Here is a 16,366-nt window from a genome sequence, read left to right on the forward strand (position 1 = left end):
GGGAAGGATGAGGTTAGATATCACTTATTACAAGGGTTCTTAACCTAAGCTTGTGAACTTATTGTTTTAAAAAAGACTTTTTTTTTTCAAAAACTGTATTTTGATATAATTCATTTCCTTTGTAATCTTATATTTTGATTTTATGCATTTAAGTACATTATTCTGAGAAGGGGTCTATAGGCTTCACCAGTCTGCTTCACAGACACACACACACACACACACACACACACACGCACACACACACAAAGTGTATGTCTACATTCAATTCCTTCATTTTACAGATGAGGGCAGTGGAATGATGAGGAAAAGTAAAATGATTTATCCAGGGTCCCACAGCTAGTTAGCAGCAGAGTCGTAACTGGAACCCAGGTCTTTTGTTTACTAGCCCAGTTATCACTCTCCAACCCAGTACAGTTGGCAGGCATTTACAAAGCAATCAGATTATTAGACACACCTACCAATGAGACTGGTGAACAGATGGATTTAAAAGAAAAAACAATTGGCTGGGTCCATGTCTCCTTTCTGTTACTGTATAACTTGAGGGCATAATGTCCATAACTTGCTCACCCTCTCTAAGATTCAGGTTCCTCATCTATAAAATCAGGTTAATAATAACTACCGTGCCTACCTGACAGGGCTGTTGTGCAGATCAAATGAGATAATGTATGCCAAGCACTTAAGCTCCCCATAAACATGACCTGTCAATTATTATAATATGCAACCTGGTGAGTTCATGTTTTTATTAGTCATTAGTGGCACAAAGGTAAGAGATTTAGAGCATAAACGCCACTATATAATTTTAATCACATCTCTTAATCATTTGTTTCATTGCTGTCCTGTTCAGCCTCGGTATGTTTCAAAGCATCAAAATTACTATTTCTGTACTGCAACTGTGTGTTATAAGACAAACTCTCCGCTGATCTCAGAATTTTTAAACAAAGAAATATTCCAACCAAAAGCCTATTTTAACTTAACATTTTCAGAGAGGTGCATAGTTGCTAAAAAGTTAAAAAGAAAAGAAAAAGGTTTGCCCAAATCCAGAAAGCATCTAAATAGTAATATAATTCCCCGTGTGATAGATGGGGAAAACTCTAGTGTGAAAGAGTTAACTCTATTAAAGAGCGCCTAAATTATTACATATGATTTTATTAGTCTCCTTAGAAACATTAATAGCCTCAGTTTGCATCTGTGCTAATGGACTACTTAAATTTTAACGAGAAATGCACATTGAGATTTGGTGATCTTTTTAGTGCACAAATGATAAATGAGTTCTTTTCCACTCATAGGAGCACTTGACAGGTTGAAAGGTCTGAATTCATTAGAATATTTTATTTCAATGTATACACTATATACTTGTCTAGTCTGAAAGATTATTGAATTCCTTCCTGAGCCACCTAATTGCTATTGTCTACTAAATTCTTCACCATCCAGACCTGGGCCTCCACTTTGTCTTTAGGCTTGTCAGCATAGCTTGTCAATAAGCTAATCATGAGACATAGCAAGGACTTAATTATAATATGTGTGAATATTTTCCTATTCATTCTAAATAATGCTAAAATTACTATGTTCTTTAGCAGACTTCTCTTGGAAGATGTATGTTCTGTGCAGTGACTGTCAGATAGTACTGAGAGCCACAGTTTCAAAACCTTGACAATAATTCAGGTCTCAGGCAAAATCCCACACATGAAACTAAACCCAGAAAGACATTTATGATTATTTATTTCTCAGTGAAAGTGCTACAGGCTTATGGAAAAAAGAAGCCCTCAAAGTGAATTAATAAGGGTAGGCATACAGTGGCTGCCTTAAGTTCTAAGGATAGGCTAGTTTTGATATGAGCCATGGCAGAGATAAAACCAGACAAGTTTAGAAAGGTTGCTATCTTTTGACTATATGCATATAAGAGATAGAATAAATCATCAGAATTGAATATTTTCCAGAAATCTCAATTCAATTCTGCTTGGCTTAATTCCTTGAGCCACTACCAACACTCTACAGTTCTCCCCACCCCACTCCTTTTGACTTAAGTCCCATCATTTGATTATCTCAAAGATCTAAAATAAAAGAATGACATTAGGAAATTATGGTAAGATCAACTTAAACTTAAATCAAAAAGCCTGGGGAAAGTGACAAGGTTATAGAGGCAAGTAAATTGTATTGTACTGTCATAATTTTTAAAAGTAATCTATTCTGAGACCAACCTGAATCCCCAATGTTTGCTAATAGAAACCCGTTTCCTATCAATACTAGTTTGCCTCATCAAACTACCACTAATTATTCTTTATTGTGCAGTTTGGATCATTTAAACAACTCTAATGTAATTATAATCAGATGCTACAATTAAAATATTTTTTCTTCTTGTGTTAGGATCCTCTGTACAAGGTATTAAATCCTATTAATTCATTCTGTTATTAAAGGAAACAGCTGAGAAGTCTTTTTGAAATGAAACTGGTTGCTGGGTCTATGTTCTGGGCTAAATAAATCCCTTAAGAACAGTCTAGTTAGCCCTGAGGAGAGACTAGTTAGACATCATCATGTGCTTAAGCGAAGTCATTAAAGCTAGGCCATTTGGAAAATCATCTTTTCAAACATGGGAGGAGACAGTCACAGAAACCATACAGCGCTTCTTAACAGCATTTGAGAAGGCTCAATGATAACCTTTCTCTTGTGAGTTTCGAGTGGCATCTGCTAGAGTCTGTTGACGACCACCAAAAACACCTTCAGTGAAAGCAGGGTAATACAGGAGAATGAACTCTGGGTTTAGAGCCTGAAGACCTGGGTTTGAATACTAGCTCTGACATTGGAGCAAGTCACTTAATTAACATCTCTGGGCCTCAGTTTCTTTATCCCCCCAATATGAGGGGGTTGGCTTAGATGACTGCTAAATTCCCTTCTGGTTCTAAATCTATCATTCTTCTGTTTATTCCTGGTATATTGTAGATGATTCCCCAGTCTTCAAAGAGAACAGCACAAGTAACCAAGTTATAAGGATCTCCAAACCAAATCTATTGAATCTCTGTTAAAAATGGTTGAGCAAGATTATAAAACATTTTCCAAGGGACACACACACACACACACACACACACACACACACACACACACACACACCCTATGGCACAAAGCCATATGAATGCTTGCCAGCTGACCCATCCATAGCTCTAAAACATCTTATAATCTAAGACCTCCAGAGGAGGGCAATACAGTGACGTTCTATATTGAGACAACTCCAATGCAAAATTAAGGGTAGGTAGGCCAGATTTTCTTGCTAAGTCATCTAAAATGTTTTCAAAACTGCCACGAACAGTATCTTCCTGATAGGAGGTCCCTATGACTAAATCCTGCATGGAAGATTCGAGGACCAAAGAGACACATCTGCAGATGAAGGGTGGCATCTGCTAGTTTGAGAATGGGGCGGGGACTCTGCTCGATCACTTGATTGATTGTTCCTGGGATCAATACTGCAGTCAGATCATTTGGGGACTCCATAAAAGCTAGAGACAGGAGTGTCAACAAGAAAGCCAAAGGCAGACCTGAAGCTTTCATGCCAAAGTTTAAAAAAAGAAAAAAAAAGGAGGCAAGAAGCCCTTTAGCATACTGGTTCTATCTGGCTTGGCTAGTCTTCTACCAGAAGAGATATGAATAAGTCTACTAACACCAAGCCAAAAGAAATTATCAGCCAAGTAACAATGGGGAAAAAAGACTATTAAGGTCCAGAGCTGATTGCTGAACCACACCTACAAGACAAAATTGCCCAGAGGCTATGAATGAGGAAAGGAAGGCTCTGAAAGTAACAGCATTTTCATTTCTGTAATTTCAATCTCTAATACATTTTATTTCCTAAATCACCAATTGTATGTAATAGTGATAAGTAAGAATTGTCATTATCTACTTTAAGCAGTGAAAAGGCATTAGATTACGAGTCAAGATTTGCCATTCTAGTCCTGGCTCTCCTACTGAGTAATTGGTATGACCTTGGACAAGTTGCAACCTTTCTGAGCCTTAGTGCCTCATGCAAAATGAGCATAAAAACACCTTCCCTGTCTACCTCACCGGGGCATTATGAGAATCAAATAAAAGAAAAAAAATGCCGGGAAGAATTGCTCATTATTTTTGGCTCTGGTGCTGAAAAATGAGGATCTTGTCTTTTTTTTCCCCTCCAAACTCCTAAGAGTGTGATAATGAGATTGACCGTTACATTATTTCTTTGTATATTTTTTTTGAAGGTCAGATTTTAAAATCTTAGTTTGACCACGAAAGATGAATAAAATGCTCAAGTATGACATTTCCGACACCAATCTTCCTTATTCTTGAGTTCTCTAGGTCTTCTCGCTGTACAAATAGCCTAGCCACTGAAAACGAAAACCGGCGCTTCCAAGTTAGAGAAACAAAAGACTCAGCTCTGGTGTGGGGCTTGGTGGTGAGGCAGGTCTGCAGCTCCCCTCCCCTCCCTGCTGCAGCCTTTTGTTCTGTGCGCAAGGAAGGCTTTCTCAATGTGGATAAACAGCAAACAAATTAAGAAGAATTTTTTAAAAAGAGAAAGAAAAAGATGTTCATTGTGCCTCTATTATTCCAAAGGAGCCAACTGTGTGAACGCCCTTTGTCCGCTACAGGCTGCCGTAGGGACCGCAGTGCGGACTGCACCACGCCCACAAGCCGGTATCTGTGCAGATACTTCTCCAGCATCACTCAGGAGAGAACAGAGGATGCTAGGAGACTGGGGCTGGGTAGGGTTGCGGAAGAACAGGATGACCTCTGCCTGGGTCGGGGATGGAGGGCACCCAGTGGGTGGGGGAGAAGGGCGAGGATGCACCTCCCACCCCCAAAGGCACAGAGGAGCCACAATGGCGAGTGGTCTAGAAAGGTAGAGAAGAGGGTGCAAGGGAGTGGGAGGTGGAGCCGTGTTACACCCAGCACCACCGGTAGCTCGCGCTGCGCCGGGCACCCGGCGTTCCCTTTCTCACCTCCCCAAAGTGTGGACGCAGAGAACGCCCTGGCTCCCTTCGGATCGTGGGGGATCTTTGTGCAGGAGACAGCAATATATAATGCACCACCCAGAGGAGGGGAGGTGGGGGTGGTGGGGTGGCGCACCACCCCTTCCTGCAGAGGCTGCTGGGTCTGAGTGTTGGTCCCTGTCTCCAGATACTGCACCTACATGACAAACACCGGCCCCGCCTTTAGAGCCCCAGAGGACGTACAACTAAGGGACGGACTCAGCTCTTTAACTAAGAATTAAACAGAAGGAAGGAGATGGATCGCTCTCTGCGTCCAAGGACCCAACGGGTATTTGACACTCTTGATTCACACACTCCCCCTCCCCCGTCTTTTTTTTTTTAACTTCCCTAAGACCTGATTTTAAAAACACAAATGAATAAACCCCGCCCCACAACTTTGTCTAGCCCATTCTCCCCGATGGAATTAAGTACAGCTAAAGGACTTGGCACACGAGGCCAGGAGCTGGTGATGGGCTGCGTTTCTGAATAAAAGCAGTCTCCTTGTCCCCACCCTTTTCCCACAGCCCCTGTAAAAGCATCAGAAAAAAAACTGGGGAGAGGGATGGTATAAAGGAAGGGTGGGGACAGTCTTCACACCAGTCTTCACGCCAACAGGGGACGGAGCTGGAGACTTTAAACCAAAAAGAGGTTTTCTGGTGATAGCCGTTAGCCGAGAATTTCTATGCAATCCTCCAGGCTACGCAGCACATGGTCTCCAAGTGAAGTAGAGCCCCACTTGAGGGTTCCTCTTCCCCCCCCACCTCAGGAGCTGGGGGGTGGGGTACGTAAAAGGGAGTGGTAACAAGATTTTATCCTTTTTGCCTCCCGTCTTTTGCCGGCTTATTGTGGCCCACGCTCCTCCCCCCACCTGCGTTTTAATTAAAAGAAGGCTGTGGCCAAGTCCACAGCTGACAGATTTTTCAAGGTTATGAAATTGATTGCTCTCTTTTCTATAAATCGTCTCCACCAAAATCAGCACAAAAGGATGTCCATACAGTAGGTTAAGGTGGCGGAGGAGGGTTTGTGTTTGTGTGTGTGTGTGTGTGTGTGTGTTGGGGTGGGGTAATTCTGCACCCAAGATGGTTTTGTTCTCTGCATCTTGCCTCCGCCCAGCCTCATCTTGGCGCTTTGAGATCCCGAGGGATCCCGAGGGCCAGACAGGGAGTGCCAAGGCTAGGACTGGCCATCCGGCTGACTGTCTCGTAGCCCACTCTTCCTTACCTTGCTCGATATTGCCTATGGCCCGTCTCAGGTGCTCCTCGGTCACTATCTCCCCGATGACCACTAGCAGGTAAAATTTGCTGTCCAGGAAGCGGTGCGAAAGGCTGGGAGAGGTAGATGCCGGGTTGGGGATGCTGCAGGACGGCTCCGACTCCGCTTCCACCACCACGGTCGCCATCCTGCAAGCCCCACTCTTCCCGCTACTGCCGCCGCCTCTCCTCTGTCCGCTCCTCTCTTCTGCGGCAGGGAGAGAGGATTATTTCCAAAGGTGCTTCCTCCCCCACCCTCCCACCCCTTCCTTCGGCTTCTTGCCTCCTCCCCCCTCCCCCCCTCTTCTTCCTAAGTAGAGAGCTGCGGAATGGAGCTGGGTAGCAGGGGAGTGAGAGAGGGCGGGGAGACGGCGGCGCTTTTATATGGAGACTGGGCAGCGCTGGGAGCCTGGGAGGAGGAGGAGGAGGAGGAAGAGGAGGAGGAAGGGACCCGGCACATCCTTACGTTGTTGCTGCTGGCTGCCTCTCTTCCAGCAGCCCTGGGCTGATGTCATCTGCAGCAAATCATCACGCCCGCGGGCCGGAAGCAGAAGGGACGAGGTGTGTGGACAATGCTCAGAGCTAGGTCTTAGGGCAAAGGGTTAGGAGACACCCCCCCCCTCCGTCACCCCAGACTGGGCCCCAAAGGCCACTTACAGCTACATAGAAGGGGAGATGTCTCTTTTCCAACCTCTCACAACCACACCTTTGAGATTCTCTGGCCTTGGCTACATTTTTTTTAGCCTTGGGGCTAGTTCACCAGTCCAGAGAATTTGTTTTTCTAGGACCAACCCTTTAACTGGCCTAGCCTACCAATGTTTGTGGTCTCCAGGTGGCTTGCCACCCTTGATCACTCACTGACCTCATTAACGCCTCATTAACTCTTAGTGGGTGAAGAGGGTTAGGGTTGCTCTGGAGACCCCAAAATAACAACACTCGGGGTCCTGCCTAATTTGACTGGAGTCTTCTCAGCCAAAGAAAAGTAAAATTTATTAAAAGTTAGGTTGCATTAGACATAGAGTAAGTCTGTGCTGGGTCCTTCTATGGCGCTCCCACAGCTCTCTCATTATTCTATGGCATTCTATGGCACTCTCACTCTTCCATGGCCTTCTTTAGTTCAAGGGTGGGAAGTCTAGTAACAGACTTGCCTCATCAAATGGGATGATTTAATCAAGAGTCCAAGGGAGGTTCCCAGAGCCTCTACCTCAAGGACTCAAGGACTCAAGGAGAGCTGGAGGGGGCTCCCAGAGCCCATACCTCATCACAGCCATCCTTCAAAGAGAGATGAGAGCTCCCTCCTCAGCCCCACAAGAGTGGAGTTTATATTTTGAAATACTACATAAGTAAGGTAATAGGATGCATATATATCATCTAGGCCTTTGACTTACCAACTTCAAATTTCCTTCAAAAGTCAAGAGGAGAGGTATAAAGATTTAAAACTTGGTACTTCTAATAAGGAGTTCCTATTCTAAGCTGTTAAGATGAAACATGGAAGATTATCTTAAATATAAAACCCAACTTAAGAGAAGTCACAACTTGAATAGTGGCACATAGTAGGTCCTTAAAAAGTGCTAGTTAAAGGACTAGGAAATATACTGATTACAGATATGTTAATTACACATAACTAATCCAAACATTGACAGTATTAGAGTATAAAGATAATAGTGCCTGATTAAAATGTACTTTCTCTTAGTACCTTACAGAGACAAATCCTTAAATGTTTTGAGACAATGGAACCTTTTAAGGTAGATATAGTACTAGGAATTTTAAAATGCATTTGTCTTTTTTTTTTTTTGGAAGAACTCTGAAAAAGCCAAGTCAGTTAAACTTGCTAATGTTTATTTTCCCTCAAGATAAGCTCTTTGTGGGCAAGGACCCTTTCTAACCTAAACTGTTCATCTCCTTGGCACACTTGATGAAAAGTAGGCACCTAATTAATGTTAATAACTTGGTTAGGTTGCATTAGACTCATTTAAGGGAGAAGGTGAGAGAGGAATAAAAATGCAAAGTATAATACCTCCTGTAAGGACCTTGGAAACAAGGGGTAAAGATAAAATATAATGATAACGTCTTGTTTTAAAGTAGGTCTGTATGGGGGATGAGGAGGGAAGTTGGATGGAAATTACTTTAGAGAAGGCACAATCACAGACTCTTGGTGGTCCAACCACCAATTGTTCTGGGAAACAATTTGGAACTATGCTAACTACAATAACGTAAGAGGCAGCTAGGTGGTGAAGTGGATGAATCGATGGGCCTGGAGTCAGGAAGACTCATCTTTGTGAGTTCAAATCTGGACTCATACACTTAAGAGCTGTGTGACTCAGTTTCCTCAATTGTAAAATGAACTAGAGAAGGAAATGGTAAATCACTCCAGTATCTTTGCCGAGAAAATCCTTGATGCGGTCACAAGGAGTGGTTGAGACTGAAAATAACTGAACAACAACATAATAACGTAAATGAAAACTGCTAAAAGACAGTTCATCTCAGATTAACGGCAATGAATATTAAGTTTAAACCCCGAGAACAGATGATATAACACAAATTCCTCCTATGTAGAATTTAACATATGCTGCCAGATTCGGTTGCTCATGGGTAGGTTTTACTCAACTGTTTTTCTTTGTTATAAGGAAGGGGGGATTTGCAAATTAGTGTTAAGAAAACAAAAGCAACCAATAAAAAGGGAGGGGATTAATTATTATATAAAATTGTCAATTTCAGTATTTGGGAACTTAAGGCAGCTAGCTAGTTGTTGACATGGAGAGAGGGCTGGACCTGAAATCTGGAAAAGCTGAGTGTGAATCCTGTCTCAGGCACTTAAATAGCTGTGTGATCCAGGGCAAGTCAATTAACCTCTGTTCAGCCTCAGTATTTTTTATCTGTAAAAGGGGAAAATAATATCACTTACCTCTTAGAGGGTTGCTGTGAGGGTCAAATGAGATGATGTATATAACATGCTCTGTAAACTTTAAAATGCCATATAAGTGCTAGTTATTATTAAATGTTTATAACATATCATTGACCAATTTGAAGACTTACAATAGAAATTGGGTGCTTCTTGGTCAAATCCATTAATTTACTCTGTGATGTCATACCCCTTTGAATTGCAACTACAGCATGTTTCATGTACTGCTTACCTTGTGTTAGAATTGATTTATCAGTCTGAGTTTTCTGACTAGATGACAAGTTCTTTGCTTTTTCTTTTCTATGTTTTTATACCTCTAGTACCTTGTACATTATATCTTTTCAATACATGTTTTGCTGAATTGAATTTAGTGATAGGCTTTGTAGGATGTAGAAGTCTGAAGACAGAAATAAGGTGTATGATTTTCAATTATATCCTTGACTATCCATAGACTCAGAAAATAGAGTTTTGCCCAACCTACTCTTGGGTGGATGTACAAAGGTCCTGGGATGGTTATATTCATAAAAGTGATCATAACTAAGATTTCCCAGTGGGAGGGGGAGAGTTCTTGACAAAGGATTGAGATGGTCATAAAAGATAGAATAGACAGTTTTCTTTGTATAGATTTGAATATATTTTGCACAAATAAAATCAATGCAGTTCAAATTATAAGAGAAACAAGTAAATGGGAGAAAATGTAGCAAACTTCAACTTGTAAGAGTCTCATTTCCAAGATATATAAGGAACTGATTTAGATTTATCAAGTTAAGAACTATAACCCAATTGAAAAATGGCTAAAGGATAGAAGTAGGCAGTTTTCTAAGGAAGAAATACAAGCTATCAATAGCCATAGAAAAATGCTTCGAATAACTAATAGAAAAATGCAAATTAAAGTATTTCTGAGGTTCTACCTCACACCTATGAGATCAGCAAAGTTGGCACAAAAAAAAGAACATAATTATTGCAGGGCTTATGTGAAAACTGGCACATTAATGCATTGTTGATGGTACTGTGTCTTTATGAGTTATTCTGGAAAGTAATTTGGTACTATACCTAAAAAATTACTCAATTCTGCATACCCTGTGACCATTACTACAGTTATGTTCCAAAGAGATCAAAGAAAGAAGAAAAGGACCTATATGCACAGAAAATATTCCTAGCAGCTCTTTTTTATACTGACAAAGCACTATAAACTAAAGAAGAAATCCAGCAACTTGGGATTGGCTAAAAAAAATTATGGGATATAAACAGAATGGAATGCTATTGTACCATTAGAAATTCTGAAACAGATGGTTTCAGTGATACCTGGGAAGACATATATAAACTGATACAAAGTAAAATGAACAGAACCAGGAGAACAATTTATACAATATCAACCATTCTGTAAAAAAAGAAGAAAAAAAACAACTTTGAAAGCCTTAAGAACTCTGATCAAGGGGCGGCTAGGTGGCTCAGTGAATAGAGCACTGGCCTTGGAGTCAGGAGGACCTGAGTTCAAATCTGGCCTCAGACACTTAACACAAAGCTAGCCATGAGACCTTGGGCAAGTCACTTAACCCCAATTGCCCTACCTTCCCTCCTCCAAAAAGCAAAAAGAAAAATCTAAAAAAAAAAAAAGAACTCTGATCAATGCAATGATAAACCACAATCCAGAGAATCAATAATAAATCATGGTACCCTACCTACTTGATGATAGATGATGGAATCAGAGTGGAGAATGAGACATGTATTTTTTGGACATGGTCAATGAAGGAATTCTCTTGACTGCATATTAATAACAAGGGTTTTTCTCTTTTTCCAGTGGTTGAAGTAGGTAGGAGGGAAAATAAATTTCTGTTCATTGAAAAAATAATAATATTCAATAAACAAGAATTATAAGGAAAACAGTTAACTGCAAAAATCTTTTCAGCAATTTTTTATGACAGTCTGGTATATAAGATATACAAAGAATTTATAAAAAATATTTAAGAATAGGGGTAATTTCCCAGTAGGTAAATCGTCAAAAGATATGAACAGGCAGTCTTCAAAAGAAGAAATGCAAGCTAGCAACAACCATATAAAATGCTCCAAGTTAATAATGGGATCCACCTCTACCTATAAGATTAGCAAAGATGACCCCCAAAAAAAGGAAAATGACAATGGAGGGACTCTGGGGAGGACAAGCACACTCATGGACTGTTGGTGAAACTGTCAATTGGTTCAATTCTGGAAGAAAAAATTAGAAGAATAAATGATATAATGTATAGGTAATGATACTTGCCACTGCTGTGGAGGTGTAAGACCAATAACACCAGCACACAGGAGGGCTGCTAACACAGGTTCTTTGATCTGTTTCAAAGGGGTCAGCAATCTTACTTTAATTAAACAATACAGACAGATAAGTAGAAAGAAATGAGTATCCAAGAAAGAATTCAATTAGACAGGGCTCCAACTGTCTAAACAAAGTAATAGATACGTAATCACTAGACTAGGGAGCACCAACATCTAGGTTCACATTCATGGTCGGAACATGGTGGGGAGGCTCCTGTAATGGGAATGGGAATTTAAGATCTTCCCTGCTCCTAGGCCCTTGATAGGCTTAAGTGACTCTGAGAATCTTCCTTGATTTGAAAATATACTCTGCCCCCTAATAGGTTGAATGTGGTCACCTGGAGCCTGTAGCGGGTGGCTTTTTTTTCAGGAACACCCACACCTTGATACTTTGTGACTGGGCAGTGGTTCAAGAGTGTTGTGATGATCTCTGACCCAGGAGAAGGCTATATATACCCTGATGTGAGGTTTTGTTTTGGGGCTCACTTTGAGGAAAGTTGTATGAATTGACCAGACAAGACTCTGGGCAGCCATTGAGGTCCCTGGCTTTGAAAACCCAGATGTTGGTGCTTCCCTCTCTGGTAACTGACTAGGTATGGATGTAATGGTCAGACAGTTGGAAGCCTGTCTGCTGATGTTTCTCTGTATTTATTGTCTTCTTGTAACTTATTTGTATTCTCTTAAGTTTGGGGTGCTGACCTTTTTTCCCTGAACTAGGTAAATGACATATGTTTGATTAAAGCAAGATTGTTAACCCATTTTGAGTTGCTTTCCTTTAGAAAAGCAGATCTAAGAACTTATGTTGGCAGCCACCCTGGATATGCTAGGGTGCTAGCTGCTACAGCTCCTTAACAATGACTACCCAGAGTTTTGTCTGACCAAATCACAAACATTCTTCCCAAGAGTGAACACCAAAGTAATATACCAACCTCCCAGTACATATAGTTTTCAGCTAATAGGCTCAGAGCCAGAAGGCATCATAACCTTGACTTAGTGCCTAATTGGCTCAGTACCAAAAGATGTGAAAGTCTTCCTGCAAGTAAGCCTCTCCTTAAGCAAACTTCCCTCTAAACAAGCTCCTCCCCCAAGACAATAACATTCTCCTTGAATAAGGGTCTATGTGACTCAGGATTTGTCGAGGCTGTGAACTGGGCCAGAACTCAAAGCAGCAAGACATCCATGATTGAAATACCTGTGTACCTTTAGACCTGGGAACATGGCCCTGTTCCAAGGAAAAAAGGGAACACGTAGTCACATAGACCTATTAATGGATGGGGAAGCTCTTGTATTTGAATAACCCTACATATGATACATTTTTTTAAAGAAGTTTGTGTGTATAGTAAGAAGAGGAGATCAGATGGAAATTACATTTACACACTGTTGTGGAGCTGTGAATTGGGATTATTTTAGAACTGGGATTTTCTAGAATCTAGAGCTATACCCAAAACCTCACTAAACTATGTCTACCCTTTGACCCAGCAAAATATACTGGGGCTTATACTTTGGGGGCATATCCTCCCAAAAGACAAGAGACAGAAAGGAATAAAATATACAAAAATATTCATAACATCATTTTTTGTTTTAGTAAAGAACTGAGTACCCATCAATTGGGGATTGAATAAACAAATTATGGTATGTGAATGTATTAAAATATTATTATGATAAAAGCCAAATTCAGAGAAATTTGGGAAGACTTGTATGTGATGATTCAGAGTGAAGTGAACAGAATCAGGAATATGATTGATACAGTGACTAAAAAATACTGTAAAGGAAAACTTGAAAAACTCAAGAACTCCAATCGCTTTGCTGAGTTTGTTTTCTTCTTCGTTAAAAGAAATTTCTCTGGGGGATACAGAGGAAATCTCGATGATATGAAAAACAAAAGATACTAATAAAAAAACTATTTTTAAAAAGAACCCTGATGACCAAGTCAGTGACCAATCACAGCTCCAGAAGAGTGATGCTGAGTCATGCTTCCCAAATCTTGGCAGGGAGGTGATGGGCTACAGGTGCAGAATGAGATGCACATTTTCAGGGACAGCCAACATATCCATGTGTTTTATTTTAATATATTTTCATATGAAAGAACTTTTATTTTGGGGTAGGGAAAGTTGTAGGAGAGTAGTAAATGAGTAGTGATAGTGATTCAAAAGAAGAAAAGGAAAAGGAAATATTTTTTAAAATACACAGAAGAGAGCAGAAGGAAGGTCAGCAAGCTACACAAGTATAGCAGTGTTGATACTACTATCTTAAATTTAACACATACTTTATTTTTTTGAATAATTTTTTTTAAGCAATTGGGGTTAAGTAACTTGATCAAGGTTACACGGCCAGGTGTTTCTGGGTGGGTGCTAAGCCCGGATTCGATCCCCCAGGTCATCCCGACACTGGGGCCGGTGCTGTTACTCACTGTGTTACCTGGCCACCCCTTTTTGAATAATTTTTAAAAGTTTCCAGAGGAAGAGAACAACATCAATTTAGGTTCCACAGAGGCTAAGCCACTGTGCATGAGTTTAGAGATTGGGTTTATTTGGTTTTTTTCCTCAGTGTTTTAGAGAAGAGGCAATGGGATACAGTGGCAAACACACTGAATTTGGAATCACAAAACATCAATTTGAATCCTGGCTCTGCTGCTTCTACATGCATGACCTTGAATAAGTTGACCTCTCTCTATTTCTTCATCTGGAATATGAACAGAATCCAATTTAGATAGCTAAAAGACCCTAGAGGTTACCTATTCAAGCCTTTTCATTTGAGAGATGAAGAAACTGAGGCAGAAAGAAATTAGGTTGCTTGGCTAAGGTCACACTGGTATCCAATGACCTGGGGGCAGGGGTTGAGGGAAGGATTTGAATCCTGCTTTTAGATCCAATTAGTTCTATACTATGCTACCTTGTCTTCAATATCAGATAAAATGATCTGTGTTCCCTTCCAAGAGAGATCCTGTGATAGAAATGAAAGCTTACTAGGTCTAGAGATGATAACAAATTTGGCATAAATGATGAAAAGTTGATCAATAAACATTTATTAAGGGCTTACTATGTGCCAGATGGGGCAGCTAGGTGGTGCAGTGGATAGAGCCCTGGGTCTGCAGTCAAGAGGACTTGAGTTCAAGTTCAACCTCAGACACTAGTTGTGGGACCCTGGGCAAGTCTTAATTCTAGTCCTATCCTCTCATTAAAACAAAAAAAGGTAGCTTATATTTTTGTATTGTCCTTATTTACATATACATCTCCCCTTTTAAATAAAAACTATCCTTTGTAATAGAGAATGAGGGGGGAAAATTGGTTCAACAAAATTAAGCAACGCATCAAAACAATATATAGTATGTGTAAAGTTCCACACAGAGTTATGTCACCTCTTTTGGAGAATCAGACTTGTTCACTATGATGATCCAGTGCATATAGGGCTATTTTTTGGTTGTTGTTTTTTACATTATTGTAGTTCTGTGTATGTTGCTTTTCTGGTTCTGCTTATAGCACTTTGAAACAGTTCCTATGTTCTTTCATCCATCTCTTTATTTTTCATATTCATCATTTCATATTTTAAAAAAAACTTTAAAGATTAAGATGTTTAGTCTAGAGAAAAAACCCCAGGGTAACTTTTAGTGAATGTTTTAAATTTAAATATTCAATTACATTCATGTATCATAAAGAGTTTAACTATTTATTCCCCAATCACTTTTTCAGTTCTTCACTATTACAAAAAGTGCTTCTATAATATTTTGGCAGACAGGGAACCTTTCTGCTGTCCTTAATGTTTTGGGGGGCATAAGAATATCAGTGGGATCTTTGGGTCAAAGTGTATGGACAGTTTAGACATAAGGAGTAATACCATAAGCAAATTAGAAGAACGAGGAATAGTCTGCCTGTCAGATCTATGGAGAATGAAAGAATTCATGACCAAATAAGAGATAGGAGCACTACAAAACGTAGAATAGATAATTTTAATTATATTAAATCAAAAAGCTTTTGCACAAACAGAACCAATGTAACCAAGACTGGAAGGAAAGCAGAAATCTGGGAAACAGTCTTTACAATAGGTGTCTCTGATAAAGGCCTCATTTCTCAAATATATAGAGAACTGAGTCAAATTTATCAGCATACAAGTCACTCTCCTATTGATAAATGGTCAAAGAATATGAACAAGCAGTTTTCAGATGAAGAAATCAAAGGTATCTACAGTCATATGAAGAAGTGCTCTAAATCTCTTTTGATTAGATAAATGCAAATTAAAACAACTGAGTTATAATCTCACACCTAATATTGCCTAATATGACAAAAAAGGAAAATGATAAATGTTGAGGATGTGGGAAAACTGACACACTAACACTCTTTTGGTGGAGTTGTGAACTAATCCAACCATTCTGGAGAGCAATTTGGAGCTGTGTCCAAATGGCATCAAACACCTTTTGATCCAGTAATACCAACACTAGGTCTGTATCCCAAAGAGATCATAAAAAAGTAAAAGAGACCTACATGTGCAAAAATATTTATAGTAGCCTTTTTCATGGTGGCAAAATATTAGAAATTGAGGGGATGCCCATCAGCTAGGGAATGGGTGAATAGGCTGTGGTATATGAATGTAATGGAATACTATTGTGCAATGAGAAATGATGAACAGGTAGATTTTAGAAAAACCCTGAAAGACTTGTAGGAATTGATGCAAAGTGAAAAGAGCAGAACCAAGAAAACATTGTTCGTAGTATCAACAACATTGTATGATGATCAACTATAAATGACTTGGCTCTTCTCAGCAACATAATGATCCAAGACAAATACAAAGAACTCACAAAGGAAAATGCTAACCACATCCAGACAAAGAACGGATGGACTCTGAATGCGATGAAAACATACTTTTTCATTTACTTTATTCTTTTTCATGTTTTTTTTCCCTTTCTATCTGTTTCTTCTTTC

At 40.0% G+C, this 16,366-nt stretch overlaps 1 protein-coding gene across 1 annotated transcript in view; it reads right to left on the minus strand.

The window, feature by feature from the left end:
- MAP1B (microtubule associated protein 1B) overlaps positions 1-6,805 on the minus strand; it is a 123,727-nt gene extending 116,922 nt beyond the window's left edge. The window contains exons 1-2 of the mRNA XM_069084985.1: positions 6,705-6,805; positions 6,210-6,446 (exon numbers count right to left, since the gene is read on the minus strand). Of these exons, the coding sequence (XP_068941086.1) occupies positions 6,210-6,446; positions 6,705-6,753 (286 nt within the window). The 5' untranslated portion in view covers positions 6,754-6,805. The remainder of the gene's footprint in view (positions 1-6,209; positions 6,447-6,704) is intronic.
- Positions 6,806-16,366: the final 9,561 nt, after the last annotated feature.

The sequence above is a fragment of the Petaurus breviceps genome, unplaced genomic scaffold, assembly GCF_028583685.1.
Source record: "Petaurus breviceps papuanus isolate PSGF00001 unplaced genomic scaffold, PetGlider_PUasm1.0 175, whole genome shotgun sequence".
NCBI lineage: Eukaryota > Metazoa > Chordata > Mammalia > Diprotodontia > Petauridae > Petaurus > Petaurus breviceps.